General features: G+C 36.6%; 2 protein-coding genes across 4 annotated transcripts in view; one reads left to right on the forward strand and one right to left on the reverse strand.

The window, feature by feature from the left end:
* Nucleotides 1-17,586, forward strand: part of HENMT1 (HEN methyltransferase 1) — a 25,586-nt gene continuing 8,000 nt past the window's right edge. Inside the window, exons 1-7 of one of the 3 annotated variants that reach the window (XM_018081758.3) lie at nucleotides 1-488; nucleotides 1,954-2,066; nucleotides 3,598-3,732; nucleotides 4,157-4,339; nucleotides 5,841-6,018; nucleotides 7,552-7,788; nucleotides 8,342-9,137. In XM_018081758.3, the coding sequence (XP_017937247.1) occupies nucleotides 270-488; nucleotides 1,954-2,066; nucleotides 3,598-3,732; nucleotides 4,157-4,339; nucleotides 5,841-6,018; nucleotides 7,552-7,788; nucleotides 8,342-8,476 (1,200 nt within the window). In that variant the 5' untranslated portion in view covers nucleotides 1-269 and the 3' untranslated portion in view covers nucleotides 8,477-9,137. Of the gene's footprint in view, nucleotides 489-1,953; nucleotides 2,067-3,597; nucleotides 3,733-4,156; nucleotides 4,340-5,840; nucleotides 6,019-7,551; nucleotides 8,271-8,341; nucleotides 9,138-17,586 lie in introns of those variants that run through there. The other 2 variants (XM_018081759.3, XM_008922277.4) reach the window with 2 other exon arrangements.
* Nucleotides 9,613-17,586, reverse strand: part of FAM102B (family with sequence similarity 102 member B) — a 19,353-nt gene continuing 11,379 nt past the window's right edge. The window contains exons 6-11 of the mRNA XM_018081760.1: nucleotides 15,605-15,711; nucleotides 14,973-15,068; nucleotides 14,255-14,441; nucleotides 14,045-14,172; nucleotides 13,592-13,661; nucleotides 9,613-12,068 (exon numbers count right to left, since the gene is read on the reverse strand). Of these exons, the coding sequence (XP_017937249.1) occupies nucleotides 12,026-12,068; nucleotides 13,592-13,661; nucleotides 14,045-14,172; nucleotides 14,255-14,441; nucleotides 14,973-15,068; nucleotides 15,605-15,711 (631 nt within the window). The 3' untranslated portion in view covers nucleotides 9,613-12,025. The remainder of the gene's footprint in view (nucleotides 12,069-13,591; nucleotides 13,662-14,044; nucleotides 14,173-14,254; nucleotides 14,442-14,972; nucleotides 15,069-15,604; nucleotides 15,712-17,586) is intronic.

The raw sequence follows: 17,586 nt of genomic DNA on the forward strand, positions 1-17,586 counted from the left end.
CCCTCGCGACGCCTCTTCCGCTCTCTTCTCCGACGGCTTCTGCCAGGGCGGGAGGAGGCGGGTGGGCCCGAGAAACACCAGCTCCTCCGTACCAAGGCAACCCGCACCCCCCGCCCCCGGAGCCACATCTCCAAGCCCCTCCCCGCCCCCCCACAGGCCCCCCCACTTCCACCAAACTCTCCAAGCTTCACTTGGACTCACCACGGCGACGCACGCCGCAGTCCCAGCCGCTGCGGGGAGCCGGGCCCTCTGGGCAAAGGCAGCTGGGCATGCGAAGCAGCGGCCAAAGAGGCTGCCGCCCTGCTTACAGGGGGCTCCGGCCGCTGCCTGGACCACAAAGCGCCTGGGACACCAGGGCACTGGCCCCGACTTACAGGGGGGCCCTGGGCCCAAAGGCCCAAAGTTCGCGCGAGTTATTTACACCTCCTCTGTACAAACAACGCTACCAGTTCGTCAAAGATTTAGTGGAGAAATACAAACCTAAGAAGGTTGGTATGTTTTGTTGTCTCTCTAGGTTATAAATTTGAAAAGAAGTTGACACTTCATATCTCAGGAAGACAAAATGCACGGATAACCTTTTGACTCAATTACCAAGCTCAATTACAATTTTGGATGAGCTGCTGTTAAAACTGAATTGATGATAATGTGTTGTTTTTCAGGGATGCATATAATTAATGTTACTTGATGGGAAGAGGACACTATTTAAATGAGAGAAATGCCTTAGCCTGTTTTGGAGAGTAGTGGGCATTCTGGTTTTAATTTAAAGCTGAGTAATTCGGTTCAAGCTGCTTTCATCACAGTTGGGATTTGCTTTCTAGAGTTGGTTGTTCCATATGCAGTATCAGGTTTGCTTCATCATTCACATGACTTCTCAGTTGAGAAGCGACACTGAGAGTGTGGGATTATGTGAGGCTCACTCATCTCCACTTGCTTAAGATCTTGTGACCCTTTCTTGTGTTGTCCGTCTCAATATACCAGAACTCTTGTTTCAATACTACTTGGGAAAGTTAAATTAATTAAATTATGTACTGTAGTGTTTGCTCTTTTCTAACATGTCTTCTCCCTTTCCTCCCCCAGAAGCAGTTCTCAAATCTGCAGTGTTTAATTCTGAAACTGATGCTAATCTTTTAGGGGGCATGCAAGAAAATTATGAGAAATGCACCTGCAGTGCACTTAAATAATCATAATTCTGGTAGCTAATAAAAATCTATGAGGTCATGGCACTGTAATCTGCTTTTAAATAGAACATATTCACCAGTGTTGCATCTGTATTTAAAGATTTGAATTTTCTGATTTAGGATGTGGAAGGGATGAGAGAGTAAACTTTCTGTTTACCCATGGGGTAGAGATAAGCTGGATAGAAACAATTCAGGATTTTCACAGGGAGAACAGCAATGTGCTTCAACCTCCACTGAGCCTGAGAAAGAACAGGGTGGGTTGGTTTGTGTACCCAACTATCTCTTAAGCTTACAGAAAAGAATATCTATTATTTGTTTTTGTGGTCTGAATATCCCCAGAGTTCCCCACTTAAACATTAGACTGAGCCTGTAAACTTGTTTTGTGCAGATTCTTTGCTGGTAACTTGGCTGCTGGTGAGCCTGTTTTCAGAGCAGTCCAGTGAAAAGCAGTGGTGAATGTGAAAATTGCTATAGCTTTGGTACTTAAAATCATACCTTACTGTTATTCATGTGGAAGACATTTTCCAGTGTCAGTGGGATGTTCTACATGTACTTTTTTATAAGTGTAATAACAAAAGGTTAATTCTTTTAAAAAATCTTACAGGATGTTCATATACATTTTTTTAAAAAGAAAAAAACATTTAGTTTTGGTTGTGAACTGCTTTATCATTAAAAAGTTATTTTGATGTAAATATGGACTTTTAATTTTATTAAAATCTCTGAAATTGCTTGGAAATATATAGCATTTACACATTGTTTAATATATAATTTGCAGGTGGCAGATTTAGGATGTGCTGACTGCAGGCTTCTCTGGATGCTGAAATTCTGCAGTTGCATTGAAGTGTTAGCTGGGCTAGATATCTCTGCAAGTGTAATGGAAGAGAAAATGTAAGCTCTTTGATTGTGTTTTAAGGTTTGTATTTGTCTTGATGTAGTGGTGTGGTGGGTTGACTGTGGCTGGAGGCCAGGCACTCAACAAAAGCTGCTCTGTCACTCCCCTCCTCAACTGGACAGGGGAGAGAAAATACAATGAAAGGCTCATGAGTTAAAGGGCAGGGACAGATCACTCACCAATTACCATCATGGGCAAAACAGACTTGACTTGCGGAAATTAGTTGAATTTATTATCAAAATCAGAGTAGGATAATGAGAAGTATGGCAAATCTTAAAAACATCTTTGCCCCCACCTCTCACTCCTTACCAACTTTAACTTTATTCCCTCCCCACCAGCAGCACAAAGAGACAGGGAATGGGGATTACAGTCAGTTCCTCACATGTTATTTCTGCTGCTGCTTCATCTTCGAGGAGTCCTTCCCCTGCTGAACCATGGGCTTTGCCTCAGAAAAGCCACCTCTGGAGCTCCCTGATTAGCAGAACCTTGCCACGGAAACCAAATACAAGTGGCATGTTGCATTACTGCTTGTAGAGGTTTTAGAGTTAGGTAACTGCAGAAATACCAGCTGGCAGTTGAAGAGCTCTCTGTCAGCCTTGGTTACATTGGGTCTGTGCCTGGGGCCCCCTGGGCTGTGGGTGCCCCTAATGTCACCTAATGTAGCCAGAGGTCTGGGTCATGGAAAGGCCCTGAAGGTGTGCACACCTGAGACATACACTGTTTGTAAAGGCACTAATGCATTGTATTAGTTTTCAGTTTATGCTTATTATTGTCTTCAGAAAGATCAGTTTGAATCTTTTTTGAAATGTGCATGTAACTCTTTTAGTCACCATAGTGGGGTCTTGGTTCTTGTTTATTTTTTGTAATGGAAAGTTTAGCTCAATGTGTGGTGTCTGGTTTAGAAGCCTCTAAAATGAGAGGTTTATATGATCTTTGAAGCATTGGTCAGACTGGTGAACATAAATTTCTTTCTTGGAAGCTCATTAATACAATTTCAGTCAATATGTAGGATCTAGATGCTGATGTTATCACTTGCTCTTTCTCAAGAATGAAGAGAAGTAACCTTTTATATTTAACATTTATTGTGTATTTTGTCTAATGCAGTATTTCAGAATGAAATTTGCACATATACTTTATTTCTCAGTGTCTTTCATTTGGAAAAAATAGGTAATATGTGTGCCTAAAACTTCCCCCAAAACCCTGCAAAGTGTGTCTAAATCAGACTTACCGTGTGTCTAGTGTTGAACTACTATCAGAACTTACAAGTGGCTTTCCAAGTGACTTGAAAATGTAGTGGAAATTTTTGTAAACATCAAGGACAGCTTCTGGATTAACTTCTGCTCTTTCTGTCCTGTTTAGGTAGTCATGAAAAGTGTTTGTATTGGATATTCTTTTTTATATCCACGTAAAATAGTTAACCTTCTTGAGATTCATGAGATATCTATGTAGGGTGTTTACTAGTTCATTTACGTGTAAAATTTTCCTTAAGGTCCTTTCTGTAACATCTTATTTTTAATACCTTTGTAGGCATACATTGTCTCCTCTTCCTTTTGATTATTTGCAACCATCTGAAAGATCCCTAACTGTTACCTTGCATCATGGTTCAGTGGCCCATAAAGATCCTTGCATGCTTGGTTTTGACTTGGTGACATGTATTGAACTGTGAGTATTAGGCCAATGCTCTACATTTTTCTAAGTTCATTAGAGTTCAGCTTGGAATTTTGTCCATGCTCCAAACAGACTTGATCAAACCTTTCAAGCAGAAGAGTAGAAGTAGAAAAGTAGCAAATAGAAGAGCGGCATCCTCTAACTTGTGCTTAAATTAGCCATACTAAGCTATTCAAGTGGTGCTTGCATATGGTGGGAGAAAGATACTGATGAAAAATTGCAAAATGCAAGAGGAGATTTGGTCAGACAAAACCCCCGTGTGGCCACTTGGCCACAGTGCCACTGCTGATATTGCAGAGCTAGGTGTAAAATTACAAATTACAGATACAGGTTTGGGTTGGTTTTTTTTTTGGCTGGTTGTTAAGATTAAAGTATCATAGGGTTTTTTTAAACACAGACATCAATTTACTCTTTTCAGAATAGAACACCTGGAAGAATCAGAGCTGAAGAAATTTCCTGAAGTGGTGTTTGGTTTCATGGCTCCAAGCATGGTTGTGATCAGTACTCCAAATTCTGAATTTAACCCTTTGCTTCCAGGAGTGGTGTTGAATAGGCATCCAGATCACAAATTTGAGTGGAACCAAGCGCAATTTCAAAGCTGGTAAGCTCACTGAACATGTATGCTGACAGCTCTGGGTGCCCAGGAGTGTGAGAAACAAATGGCATTTTCACACATGTAGTTTGCTGTCAGTGAAGTGTCACCTCCTGACTTGGTGAAATGTTTCTTTGCTGGTAAGAGTAGTTAAGCATGTTCTGTGGGGTTTGTGTTTTATGATGGTGGTTAAGTTGACTTGCTTTTACTGTAGCTGCTCTGCAGAAAACATTGAAAACTTTTACCTACCTTTTTGTATACCTTTATTACAATTAACGCATTTGAAGTGTAAGGTATTAATTAGCCTTTTCACATATAGAAATGCTTTATAAAACCCTAAGAAATGTGCTCAGTATGTATGTGCAAAGTGCTCAGTTAGTCCAGACCTTTCTGTAAGAGTGTGCAAGCAGAGTTATGAAATAACCATAGAGCAGGGCATGTTGGATAAAACTGAGGATAGTTTGGTGGATCATGGCACAATGAAATGCAAAATGTATGTACATGACAGAGGATTGCCTGAAATCCGTCTGACTCTTAGTATCGGTAGGTGTAATAAAAATAAAAGCAAGAGGGATATGTGTCCTGTGATAACATTCAACTGTCAAGCAGTTGTATCTTGGAAGTTTTGCCCCTTAAATTATGTTGTTTCTGCCACAGACTTTAAAGTATCCAGTGACTTTTGAGTATGTAGTTTTGCAAAGCTTGAAGCATATATTTTTCCCTACATAAGGATACTAAAACCTGCCTGCATTATTAGTAGAGACCATTTTTATGACTTTAAGTAAATTTAGATTCTGCTTTTAGATATATGTGAGTTAAAAATATTGATATCACTGAACGAGTGATTTTTTTTTTTAAGCTGTAAACACAAAGTCTTTGTGTTGTGAACTATAAGTATTGCAATATTCTCTAAAATACATGGGATGTTAATTTAGTTTACTACTTCCTCATGGAGAATGATGCAGGTAGATAGTGCCATTTTAGTTCCCTGCCCCATCCTTTTGTTCACACTGGCTGATGTACTACAAGGTGATTTTCATTTAGATGTCATGTACCCTGTTGTAACCTTTATTAGGTAGACTTTACTCTTTATACATATACGACAAACCACCCTTTTATTTTCCCTATTAACTGGTCTCCTGGGGTTTTGGGTTGTGTATATTTTTTATGAGTTCTTCTCAAATAATTTTGTTCTTGGAAATCGGTAGGTTGTAGCTCAGTTCTAATATATTTAAGTTGGTGACTAAGCAACTGTGAGCATGAACTTTCTATGCACACAGTTTAGAAATAATGGTAATGTTTGGATGCCTAAATTACTAAGTGACTCATACTGTGGCAGGCATATGATACAGCAAGTTTTGACAGCACTTATCTTCAGGCATGTGAGTATTGTTAGGGAAATTGGGCTCAAGCATTCACAGGCTCAGGGTCTTGCTTCTCCTTGAGCGTGCATGTTTATCACATGAAAAGATGAATATTTCATATGATTGGAAAAATTTGTCTTTCTTAGGGCTCTGGAGGCTGCTAGATGCTATGATTACTCCGTGGAATTTACTGGTGTAGGGCACCCACCAAAAGGAATGGAGAATGTTGGGTTTTGTACCCAAATAGGTGTGTTTGTTAGAAAATATCCTCGATCTGGTGGATCTGTTCAGTATGAGAAACCCACTGAAGCAGTTTACAAAACAGTAAGTATTATTTTCTTCCTTTAGAGGTATAAATAAATAGTAAAATTGTCTATGACTGCATGTGAAAGTGTTGTTACCATGGACTACTATTGCTATCCAGTCTTAACTCTGATTGTCCCACACCATCAGATCCAGAGAGTCTCATTCTATGATTTGTGTTTCTAATTGTATAAAGGCCTTTAACTTTTAGAATATTTGCTAAACAACACTATGGATAATCATTCTTAACATACTCTTATCTTTAGAATAAAAATTTTCAATTCTGCCAGGTATACTATTTTTATAGTTTTTCCTCTAGTCATTCATTTCATTTATTATGTGGTTGTTGGCAATTACACATATCTTTCAGATTCATAAAAAAAAGGCAAAAAAGGCATTTCTAGCTAAATGCCTTGTGGTATAAATCAGTTTTTTTCAGAGACAACATGAAGTAATAATGCAAAAATAAATACACTGTTTGCTTTTGTTTTTTTTTTCAATGTTATGAGGCCTTGTTTCAATGAACGTACACATTCAGTTCTTTGTGTACAAATATATATGTATCTTCAAATGACTTGTGACCTGAACTGAAACACAAACATATCTTCAGTAGTTTCCAAGCCATAAAAACATTTGTAATTTCTGTATTTCAAATTTCTATACATGTGAAATGTCACCTGTCATCTACTACCATTAATAAAATCTTGAAGTGGTCTGTAATGCTCAACAAACTTGGAAATATGTCTAGGTGATGGACATGTACTAGAAATTGCTTTCGTTATCTCCTGTTACAGGGCCATTAAGGAGGGAGTTTTGACATTGATATTCCTTTGAGTTTAAACAGGAGTGTTAATCTCCTGCGTTTCTTATCAAAGTAATTTTTATTATGTAACTAATTTATGGGAATAAATCAATATTTCAGGATTCAGTTGAAAAGTAGAAAATAATTACAGACAGTGGAACTTCATTGGTACCCTGTTGATATAAAGCACTTCCTGGTAAGCTGGTGGGAATGAGTTTGCCTGCCTAGTTTCCTTAATTGCCTCAGAGTAAAGCTCAGTGTAGAACACACAGGTTCACATATTTTAATGTCACAATTTATTTTTAGCGTCCCCTGCAGCTGTGAAAGCATATTTAATGTTTTATTCTGAAAACAGAATAAATGACATGCTGTAGTCCTGTTTTCCAGATGACAGTTCAGAAGTAGTTTAGAACTGTCACCAGCACCTCATCATGAGTAATGTGAAAAGTAAGAGAATTATTGAAAAGAACTAAGGAATTACAGGACTTCACCTTGCACATTCTACGAGTGTAGCTTGCAGGTATAAGCCTGTATTTGTTTTTTTTTTAAATTCCATTAACTGCTATTGTAGTTGTAATATATAAAATCAACTCATATTGCCTAGTTTTTGGTATCTGAAAATGTTTAATAAGCAAAACAGGATTGAATAAAAAATTATGTTCATATTTTAGAGAGGTTTTTTGACAGCAGATGTTAAAACTCTGACCCTGTGATAGTGATAAACATTTTATATGTTCTTGTATGTTGTAAAGGTCTTCAAAGCAGTGTATCCAAGTCTGAAAGATGAGAAGTACTTGCAGAATGCAGTTGTCAGTGAAGTTATTTTCACAGCCCAAAACATTAAGCACCATTTCATGTCAAAACATGAGGAGTGTGATGATGATCCTGAAAGAAAATCTGAATTCCAGCCTTCAGTCAACTCTTTTTCAGACTATCTTGGAAAACTGGTTGTTGATAAAGCCATGGAACCATTTGTCAATGGAAATGAGGTCTGTATACCTCTTGCAGCAATCTTTTCTTTTCCCAAAGTGAATCAACTGTGTGGTACCTTTGAGAAGTTATGCAAACTCATTGCTGGCAAGGTCACACTGAGCAGTGATGGTTCTGCTGTGGTGTTCAATACTGAACATGAAACTGAGGAGGATTAGATCACAGATTTCTTATACAAAATTCAGTTAAAGTAATTAAAGTGTTTTTTTAGTAGCTGTCAACTGGTGTGTGCTGTATGCTAACCAGAACACACAATCTTTTCTAAACCTCCCCTCGGTGGTTAGCACCTCTCCTATGGAGCGAAGACAAAACCAGCAGTAACTCACAGGGGTTTCATGTAGACTATCAGAGGGTAAAAGGAAATAATTAATTCCCATGAAGAAAATGAAATATTTCTGTTTGCTTTCTATTACCTTATTGTAGCTATCGTTACTAGATTATTTTTAGTAATCTCTTGTTAGCTCCCAGAGTAGTTGATGATAACATGAATTATGTTGTTGTGCTGAATAATGTGAGTCAAACATTGGATTAAGGCAAGTTTTTTCTTACTAGAATGAAATTTATAGATGCTTTCTTCAAGATGAGCACATCCTCAGCCTTGATGAAAACCAAATGTTGTTCCAGATAAATGGAAATATGAAAGTGGTATTGTTGACTGTTCTGTTTTTTAAAGAAAAAAAAATTTAAGAAGTGCTATACTTGTGAATGCTAATCTGGCCCTGATGTACCTGAAAATTTTCTGTGTTCTCATGTGCAGCTGTTATTCAAAACTGTAAAATCCAAATAGAGTAAATGAAAAAAAATTCAAGAGCAATCCATACCCCAGTAATGGTTTTGCCTTGGTATAGGAGTTGTGTGTATGCAGCAGTGGTATATAAGTGGGGCTTGTTTTCAGTCACGAGATGTTTTCCTTCTAGATTAGAAAAAGATCTTGTGTCTAAATGACACATTTTCCTTATAACATACATGTTGCTAAAACAGTGTGAAAACACAGTAGTAGAAAAAGCAAAACATTTTAAAAAAGAAATAATTAACTGGAAGATTTGTTTGCTGATGAGACTTGTCATTTATTCTATAAGGAACCTGTTGACTCATGAAACAAAGAGGAAAGACAACAACCACAAAAGAAATTTCTAGGATATTCTGGTGAAGTTTTGGAAAAAATTGTCTTCCTTTTTGACTGAAGTTAGTTATATATGGTACAGTTAATTCTCTTAATCCTTACTCTTCAAATAATTGGTTACTGAACTGATCTGAGTGCCAAATAGTTTATACTATAATTAGCTGCAATTTTCACCAATCTAGATTTTTTTCTTAATTTAAGAACAGATACTCAGTGCGGTACCAGAAAGATTGGTTATTTTGAATGCATAAATGAGAAGAGAAATACATGCCACAGTTAAAAAATAAGAAGGTAATTTATAAAGTTATAGAAACCATATGAAAAGTTTTTAGTAGGTCATTATACTCAACTGAGGAGGATTAATTTTGTCATTTGCAAGGTGGGCAGGGACTACATCCAGTGCCCTCACTTTGCCCAAGTACTGCTAGTTGTGGAATTTGCTTTATAAATTAACCTCCCAGTATGCCTGCCACATTAAAACTGATTTTTTTCTTTGTGTAAGACTGACATACTACTTTTCCTCTCCAGGAGGCAGATAACTAACTGTACTAGTAACAGTGCCATTAAATACTTTGTGGACTGGAGAAGGAGTTTAATAAGCTGCAGGGGTAAAGTTTGAAAACAGTAGAGAAACTGAAATGGACACAAACTTCCATTTAAGTTTGTAATTTTTTGCATTTTAAAAAAAAAGACATAATTGTTTAGGAACAATTCCAAGCTGAAGACATGAGTTTATTGAATGTCTGAGAGATTTGCATTTAAATACAGTAAAAAAAAAAACCATAACCCACCCACACATCCTGAACAGTTTTCTATATAGAAGTCTCCAGTATTTCTATAACACAGTTTACAAAAAGGAAAATACAACACCAAATATGAAGGTTATATTCCACTTAAAATACACACAATGAGAGAATCACTTCATGAAGAGCTGTAACTCAAGTCAGAAGAATAAATTACTAGGATACAATTTTATTAAAAGTTGGATTTCTATGTCAACTTCCCTGAAACATCTGCTCAGGCAAGAAAATAATTATTTCTAGTAAAGAAAGTATCTAATCTATGACAATTAGCTGTGTCTTTTAACATAAAACACAAATCTGAGCTATGGAAATTCCCTTGAGAATTACATAAGTAGCTGTACAATGTTTTTTAAAAGTCTGTTTTCCTCAAACTGTATGTAGTTTTCCTAGTAAACTTAAGTGAGTTACCATCTAGCTACTAAAGGTTTTAATAGATTTGTCAACAAGTGTAGTAAGAGTACTGAAAGCAAATAATGTATTCAAATATACAATGGTACGAGTTAGTTATGTGACAGGAAAGGAAACTATAACGTTGTGACAGATAGTTGTATACTAGCAATTGAGTAGTTTCTGTTTAAAATTCCTGTGGAGAACAGAAATGGATATACCACACTTCTATTAACAGCAGCTAGAATAGAATCTTTGCATTAATTCTTTTAAAGAGATTATAATCAACAGTAGGAAATAAAAGTATTTAAGTACCGAAACTGAGAAATCGCTCATATTCTTCATATTCAATAACAGTACTCAAGCTTTAAAATCTGAGATTTCCTTAAAAATACAAATAAAAATCAGTTTAATAATTCTGGTATGGATTTCTAGAAAACAGGCTGCTTCTTCTGATTTAACCTATTAAATATGGCCTACTTCTATTTCAATAAAAAGGTGTCAAACATCACTCTGAACAGATTTTGAAGCATTCTGAGCTTTCAAAAGTGGCCACACTATTTCTATTTATTCCAAGCCTTACTGATAAACAGTACCACTAAACATAACAAAATTAAAGCCGTTTGCAGTTTACAATTAATTACACGTGTCACCTAACATATCCCTTCAAAAATGGATTCTTTCCTATTCTCAGTGAAAATTTAAAGAGATCTTTCTTGCCTGTCGGGCAAGTCACTACTTGTGCAAATTTAAATACAGTACATTGACTTTAATGCAACAGTGGACAGATAGTGAAGAAAGCTCAACAAAGACGTTGCACACTAAAACTTTTTCAGCGTGCAGAGTATGTCTACAATAAAGTGCTTCTCTTAACAAGTTATAATAACAATAGTATAGATGTTTACCTAGTTTTAAAGCTTAAATTCTTAGTAAATTCTTTAATCTCCCTGTACGTCCCCAACCCCGCAAGGCACATTCAAAACACAAACAAAGCACTAACTGTGAAGGATTAAGCTACAATAAAAAAATGTCAGTGGTAGTAAACTACTGACTAGGTTTGTAAACAGTACCATCCCATTGAATCTTAATGTTCATGCATTGTTGGAGTGAGTTCCTGTGGAAGCAGCTTCTGTCCTCCAGATATAACAATCAAGCCAGCTTTCTTGCTAAAACTCTCCTGTGCCTTAGTGTTTTGATGTGGATTCCCACTTTTTTCATCACTTGAACAAAAAACATGTCACATTTGATGCATTTAAACCTGTGAACTTAATTTACAGTTAACACAATTGATTATTGTCTGGTTTAGATGTGTTTAGTTTTGGTTGTGTTTTTTTTTTTAAATGTGTGTGGAGTTCACTTCTGCTGTTCAACCTTACAATGAAGTTGTGCTCAGTACTCCTAAGCTTTTAGTTCTGTTAAAACATAGCTGGGCTGTTTTGTGGAGGCCACAACATTGGCTTGATAATGACTGACTTGATAGAACTAATTAGCCTCTATAAGACTACAGTGGCAGGTAAGAGCAAATTGAGTAATTACTTTTTTCAGGTGCATTTAAGACCAACTTTCAGAAGCTTCTTTTCTAATGAAGTCATGAACAAAGTACATCACCACAAGTGATCTCTTGTGTAAAATACCAAAATGAGACTGGCTTCATCATGCTTCCAAAGATGTTTCACACAAAAATTAATTCCAATAACATCAGATAGAGCTTAAAAAAACAGTCCAAGCTCTCACAAGGTATACACAGTTAAACATTGCCTTCATACCACAGAAGATGATGCTCTATGAGCAAGAGGCATTCCATTTCTTTTCAGAAAAATATCACATCAAGTTAATTTTGTGTTTCTCAACTCTTGCAACAGAGCAAACAAAACCAGAAGTATCAACACCAGAGCTCAAAGTTTTCCTCGTTTGCATTCTAGTTCAGCGTTTTATCACCACCTGTTCATATGCTCCAGATCCTACTCTGAAAGTTTGAAAGAAATTAGTTCAATGTCAATTTAAATGGAAGCTAAAGAACAAATGTCACAGATCAGCAATTTTATTGTTTAATCAACCCAACCAACCAACACCCAGCCAAAAACCCCCCAACAAATCCCCCAACCAAACAGCTAAATGCGAAGGATGATTATTATCATACCACTGAGTCACCTACAGTTTAATGCATTGAAGTGGTTTTTGTTATACTAAAGCCAAAATAGAGAATGAAAGGCAATGTTACTGAAAAAGAAGTTACTGTTGGACTTCTCTATAATTTCTTAAACATGACCTTTAGGATACTCCTCCCCACAGCTATATCATATGCAGCTAATACTTTTAATACAAATTTATACATAAACAGATAAATTATCTAAAAAACCAGTAAGTGATAGTCATCTTACATTAGAATACAAGAAAAACCATCTTCCAGTCTTTTGTTCATGCATTGTAAAAAAACCTCTCTCAACCCCTCCACGACAGACCATAGTGGATGGTTTTCCATGGTAAATTGCAGTACTGTGTAAAAAATTAATGGGGCAAGCTCTGCCTTAGTTTAGTAGTGTGCCTGGACTATTGTGGTAACTAAATTAGGACAGATCTCTCTATACTATAGAAGTGTATTCTGTACCCATATACATCATCTGAGATAAACATTGGTGTGCTCAGTTTCCAGCTAAGCCAACTAATCATTTTTTAACCATCAGGACTGCTTGCATGTATCAAAGGCCATTATTTTATTACTTTCAACGCATTACTAGCTGCCTTTATACCTAACTTCAGAAATAACTGCTGAAATACTAATGATGTGCTAATTTCTTGAGATAAAAATGTTGAGTTATATTGGACTGTTGAAACATGGTATTAGAGCATATTCTTGCCTGTTTCTCATGCTTCTCATCTGAGAAGATTAATACATTCAGGTCAAGTCATAGAGTATTTGAAGAGTGTTTAGAGAAGAAAAAATGTCTCTTGTTCTGAAACAACTACAAGAAGATAATCTGAAGCAGATTATCAAAAGAGTGGGTACAGGGCCGCAAATAGTTGAAAGAGAAACAAACCATTGAAACAAACGGAAACAGAATTTGTGAGAAAAACCAAACTGAAGAAAAAAAGGCTTGTTATCAGGAAGACATGCAAGTTTGATACTGTAAAGGTAGATGTTAAAACACTTAAAACTTTCCACTCCAGTGGAAAGGCTATAGAGCTAAGATTTGAAACTGGTGTGTGTTTCCTCTGTTGATACAGAAACACTGCTCATATCTGAAAACTTTGGAACTGAGATTCTTCAGGAGGTCTGGAAGTTACAATTCTTATGGCTGACACATCAGTTCTGTTTTGGAACTAATCTGTGTGTTCTGTTTTAAAAGCTGACAATCTAGTTCTTTTGGTGCTTTTAAATGATGCAAAATAAAAAGATACAAAGATCAAGAATATAGATAAAGAGTAATTGCTGTATAAGATGCATTTTTATTTAGTATTATCTATGAATTAGTTGTTTAGGTTACATACCTGTTAGGTAGATGATGGCTTCCAAAAGAAGTGCTTCCACCAGGGCCCACAAATAATCTTAAACCTTCCTCTAAAAGTCAAGTGAATTAAAATATGTTAGCTATATGTTGCCCTACTGAACACTAAGTAATTTTGAATCTACTAGTTTTGTAGCTGATACTTTCAGATGCAAATATGTCAATTAATGAAGAACCAAACTTCACATGGTGTAGGTTGGAGGAACTACTTTTGTTGTAGATTCACACCTGCTCTTTTTAGGCTTAAAGTAATTACCTGGGAAAGTTCCCTGAGTCATGTAAGGGTTTTTAAACTTTTGGGAGACAGGGTGAAGCAGAAAATGTAGTGATCCATGTGCACAGTCCTTATGATTACAAGCAACAGGGACTATGAAGAGAGTGGATTTTCCTGTGGCCTGTAAAGTACATCAATTTTTTCTAATGTTTATCTCCATACCTTCTGCACTTGAGTCTAAACTGAAGTCTTGACTCTGAAGTATTTTTTCAACTATATCATCAGCATCAACTCTGGTAGCATCAACCCTCTTTAGCTGTGACTCCACAGAATCTTGCTTTACAGGATGTCTGCAAAAATAAATATATTTAGCGCTCTTAGAAGTAATTTGTGTTTTATTTCTGCTAGATAATGCCTTCAGGTTAAGTGTACCTGCATTGTGTTTCTGATGGTGCATCTTCAGGAGATGTATCAATATTAGCTTCAGTTACTTTTGGCTCAGACTCTTCACATGGCTCTAGAATACTTCCAGTTCCCGTTGAGGTACTCCCCACTGAGGTGTTCCTCCTGTGGCAGAGTTCAGACAGACTGGATGATCTAGAGTGACATGTACTATATCCTGTTGGAAAAATGCAGGAGAGTTGGGTTAGGTATGTTTTTGACAGCCAAGGTCCATCCTGAAAGCAGAATTCGTGTTTTGTCTTCTTATCAAGAGACTTCAAAAGCCCTATGAATGTATGTGCATACGTCAACCAGGGAATTCAGGTTTTGAATTCTAGCACATGCCATTTTCTTTTTGTTCTAAATAACTCTTACTTCATAACAAATATCATGGCAAATGTCATTCCCTTCAGCTTTTAGAGCTATGTCTCTCTTTGCAAGTTGTTTTTACACGTGGAAGACGTGAAAATCTCATTCAGATATCATAGCTGAAGGGAACGAGGGCAAAAGCTCTCTGGCATCAGAGGAGATTATTCATTGTGATTTTAAGAGAGGAAAAAGTGTTACCCTCAGCACACATGAAGATCCTAGGAAAAAGCTTTCAACTTCAAAACCTTTTTAAACATAAAGTACATTTATTGTTCTACTGTCTAAACCTGTGGAAGTAAATAATTCCCCAACAACTTGTAACAAAATTATTAACAGCTACCTGACAGTTTTGATTGCTGACTTGCATAGCTTGATGTTCTGGAATGTCCACATGCACCAAGTTCATCTGGGACAGAGGCACTCTTTGATGAGATATCTGCAACATATCCAAGTCAGATAGTGTTCCTAAAGCCAGCTTTATTACTATTTTGCCTGTAATCTTGATTAGATTCAAAAATCAGATTTCCCAGAGGGATTAGAGATTTGACACTGGTTTTCTGCAAACCTTCTGGAGATTCAAGTGCTGCAAAAATACCGTGTATGTTAATAAATATGCATTCCTTAAAAAAAAAATCATAATATGTATCTGAGTAAAACAGAGAACAACCAGAATTAGAAAGACTTGTATGAAATGTAGTTCTAGATTTGTCTACAGTGTCAACATTAAAGAGGTGACCATGCTTTCTCTAGTATCATAGTAGAATGTTGTGCCAGATGTTTTCTGTCTGGGAAATTAACTGTGGTTAAGAGCTTCAGCTGTGTTTGGAGTAGAAACTAATAAGCCATGTAAGAAGGTTGCTTTGTGGGCCAACTGTCAAGCATCCCTTTAAGATTTGAAGTATTCTGTACATCTCCTTGAAGCTGTGAGGCCAGTTATTAAAGCATTGAGAAATTAAGAGCGTTATTATTTACCTGCTATACCCAGATGTGCTACTTTTAAGTTTTCTCCACCTTTCCTGTCTTCATGCAAAGATTCTGATTCTCCAGCAATTGCTATAGATGTTGCTGTGGAAGGAGGTCTGTAAGAAAAAGGTGGTTCAGATTTGCTGTACTTTTGTTGTAATCCCTCCAAATTGATTAACACATAGTTCTTCTTTCAAATAAGTTGGCGTAATTCATACTGAGCATCAGTATGATAAAGTTAACAGACCTACAATTCTAGTCCCCTGTTGAAGGAAAAAAAAAAAAAAAAGCCTTTTCTACTGAGCTTAAGGACATTTTACAGAATCCATCTGCTCAGCCCTCAGTCCCTCAGGCTTCTGGGGATCCCGGGAAGGGCTTTTCCTTTTTTGATGACTGGGGGAGTGATATGTCTTTGTTTTGAAGTTCTAATTTTTTTTAAGTGTATGAATCACAGGATAGTTTACATGCTAAGAATATATGTAATTCAGTACTTCATGGAATACATGGAATACAAGGTAAGTTAAAAAAACCCCAAACGTGCACAGTGTGACAGTTGGCCAAGTTGCCTGTGTACTCCTGGCTTTGTTTCATCTGTCACAGTACAGGAGGAGATTCTGGGCTGGTAACCCTTCCACTCCTAACAAAGGGGCCTATGGCACCATCTCCATGTATTCCCCTCTAAATTTTACCTCCTACAAAACAAAAAAATCATCTTGTATGACATTTATTTAAATTTTGATTCAATATTAAAAACCTTTTAATAAAGCTTAAATGCTTGTTTAAGCTAATACCAAGATCCAAAGGGATATAAAACCTCTAAGTTTGTGTTTGGCTAGTGCAAAAGAAACTAATAGAAAATTACAAAGCGTTACAAAGTGAAAGCAATCTTCTCTTGCAAGCAATACAATCAAAATGCATTTCAAGATGTTGCCTACAGTTTTTTTAATGCTTTGTTATTTTCTACTTTGGGAACAGAATGTTGGTCTGCAAACAAATGGATATTTGTTGACATTTTCAGATCTGACATATTCAATAATTTAGTCACTGTCTTTATGTACAGTAACATATCCCCTCTTATGTTATGTTTGAAAGTAAAGAGAGAAAGAAAAAAAAAGCACTACTGGAAATACAGTGCTTGTGTGATTTAACTGCCTAACATACTTCTGAAAGCAAGAGCTGAATGCTTTCAGGGATGCCATCCCAGATCAAACATCAAGCCTTCTAGGCTTCTTCATAAAATATGTATCTGATTCCAGATTGTGAAACTGTTTTAAGGTTTATTTTGCCTTCTACAAAGGACATCTGGATTAGATAAATTTTTTGTTCTGTTGTGTTGAAAGTTTATGTTCCAGGAAATGGTTATATCACCAGTTTGGCAGAAAATACCAAGTCTGAATAACTTAGAGGTTTTTTCCTAGGGAACCAGAAAGCTATTTATGTACTAATTTCAACTCCTTAGTACTAGCCAGTCAAAAAACAGAAACACATCATTTTATTAGTATACAAGTCTAATGATTCGTTGCCTTTGAGAAATTGTTTATCGGTTCCAATGATGTATTTGTTAACAGGTCTGACTCTAAAGTAAATTTACTAAAGCTGCTCTAAAGTAAAAGAGGTGCTAAATAACTAGAGATACAGAAAAGTTTTGCCCAATCAAACTAATTCAGATAACGCCCTCTTGCTATTTATTCAGTAAGCACAAGATGAGACTCTGCAGTGTTCTCCTCGTGCAAGGGGACACTGAAGAGTTCCTGTGGTGAATCACCCAAGTTGGACTGGTGCAAAACCATTGCAAAACTATTACGTTTCCCTAACTACAGATTAAGGACAATGAGACTGAGGATCTTCAATATGTAGCAGTGTATTTTCCTAGCTACCTCCCCCTTCAGATGTTACCTCCTGCAGTTTTACTAGGTTGCATATGTCTTTGCTAACTAAACATCTGTAAGTGCTTTCTCTTGTATTAAGTCATATCACACACTCTGTTGTGT

Source organism: Manacus vitellinus, unplaced genomic scaffold (genome assembly GCF_001715985.3).
Source record: "Manacus vitellinus isolate BGI_N305 unplaced genomic scaffold, ASM171598v3 scaffold_56_pilon, whole genome shotgun sequence".
Classification (NCBI taxonomy): domain Eukaryota; kingdom Metazoa; phylum Chordata; class Aves; order Passeriformes; family Pipridae; genus Manacus; species Manacus vitellinus.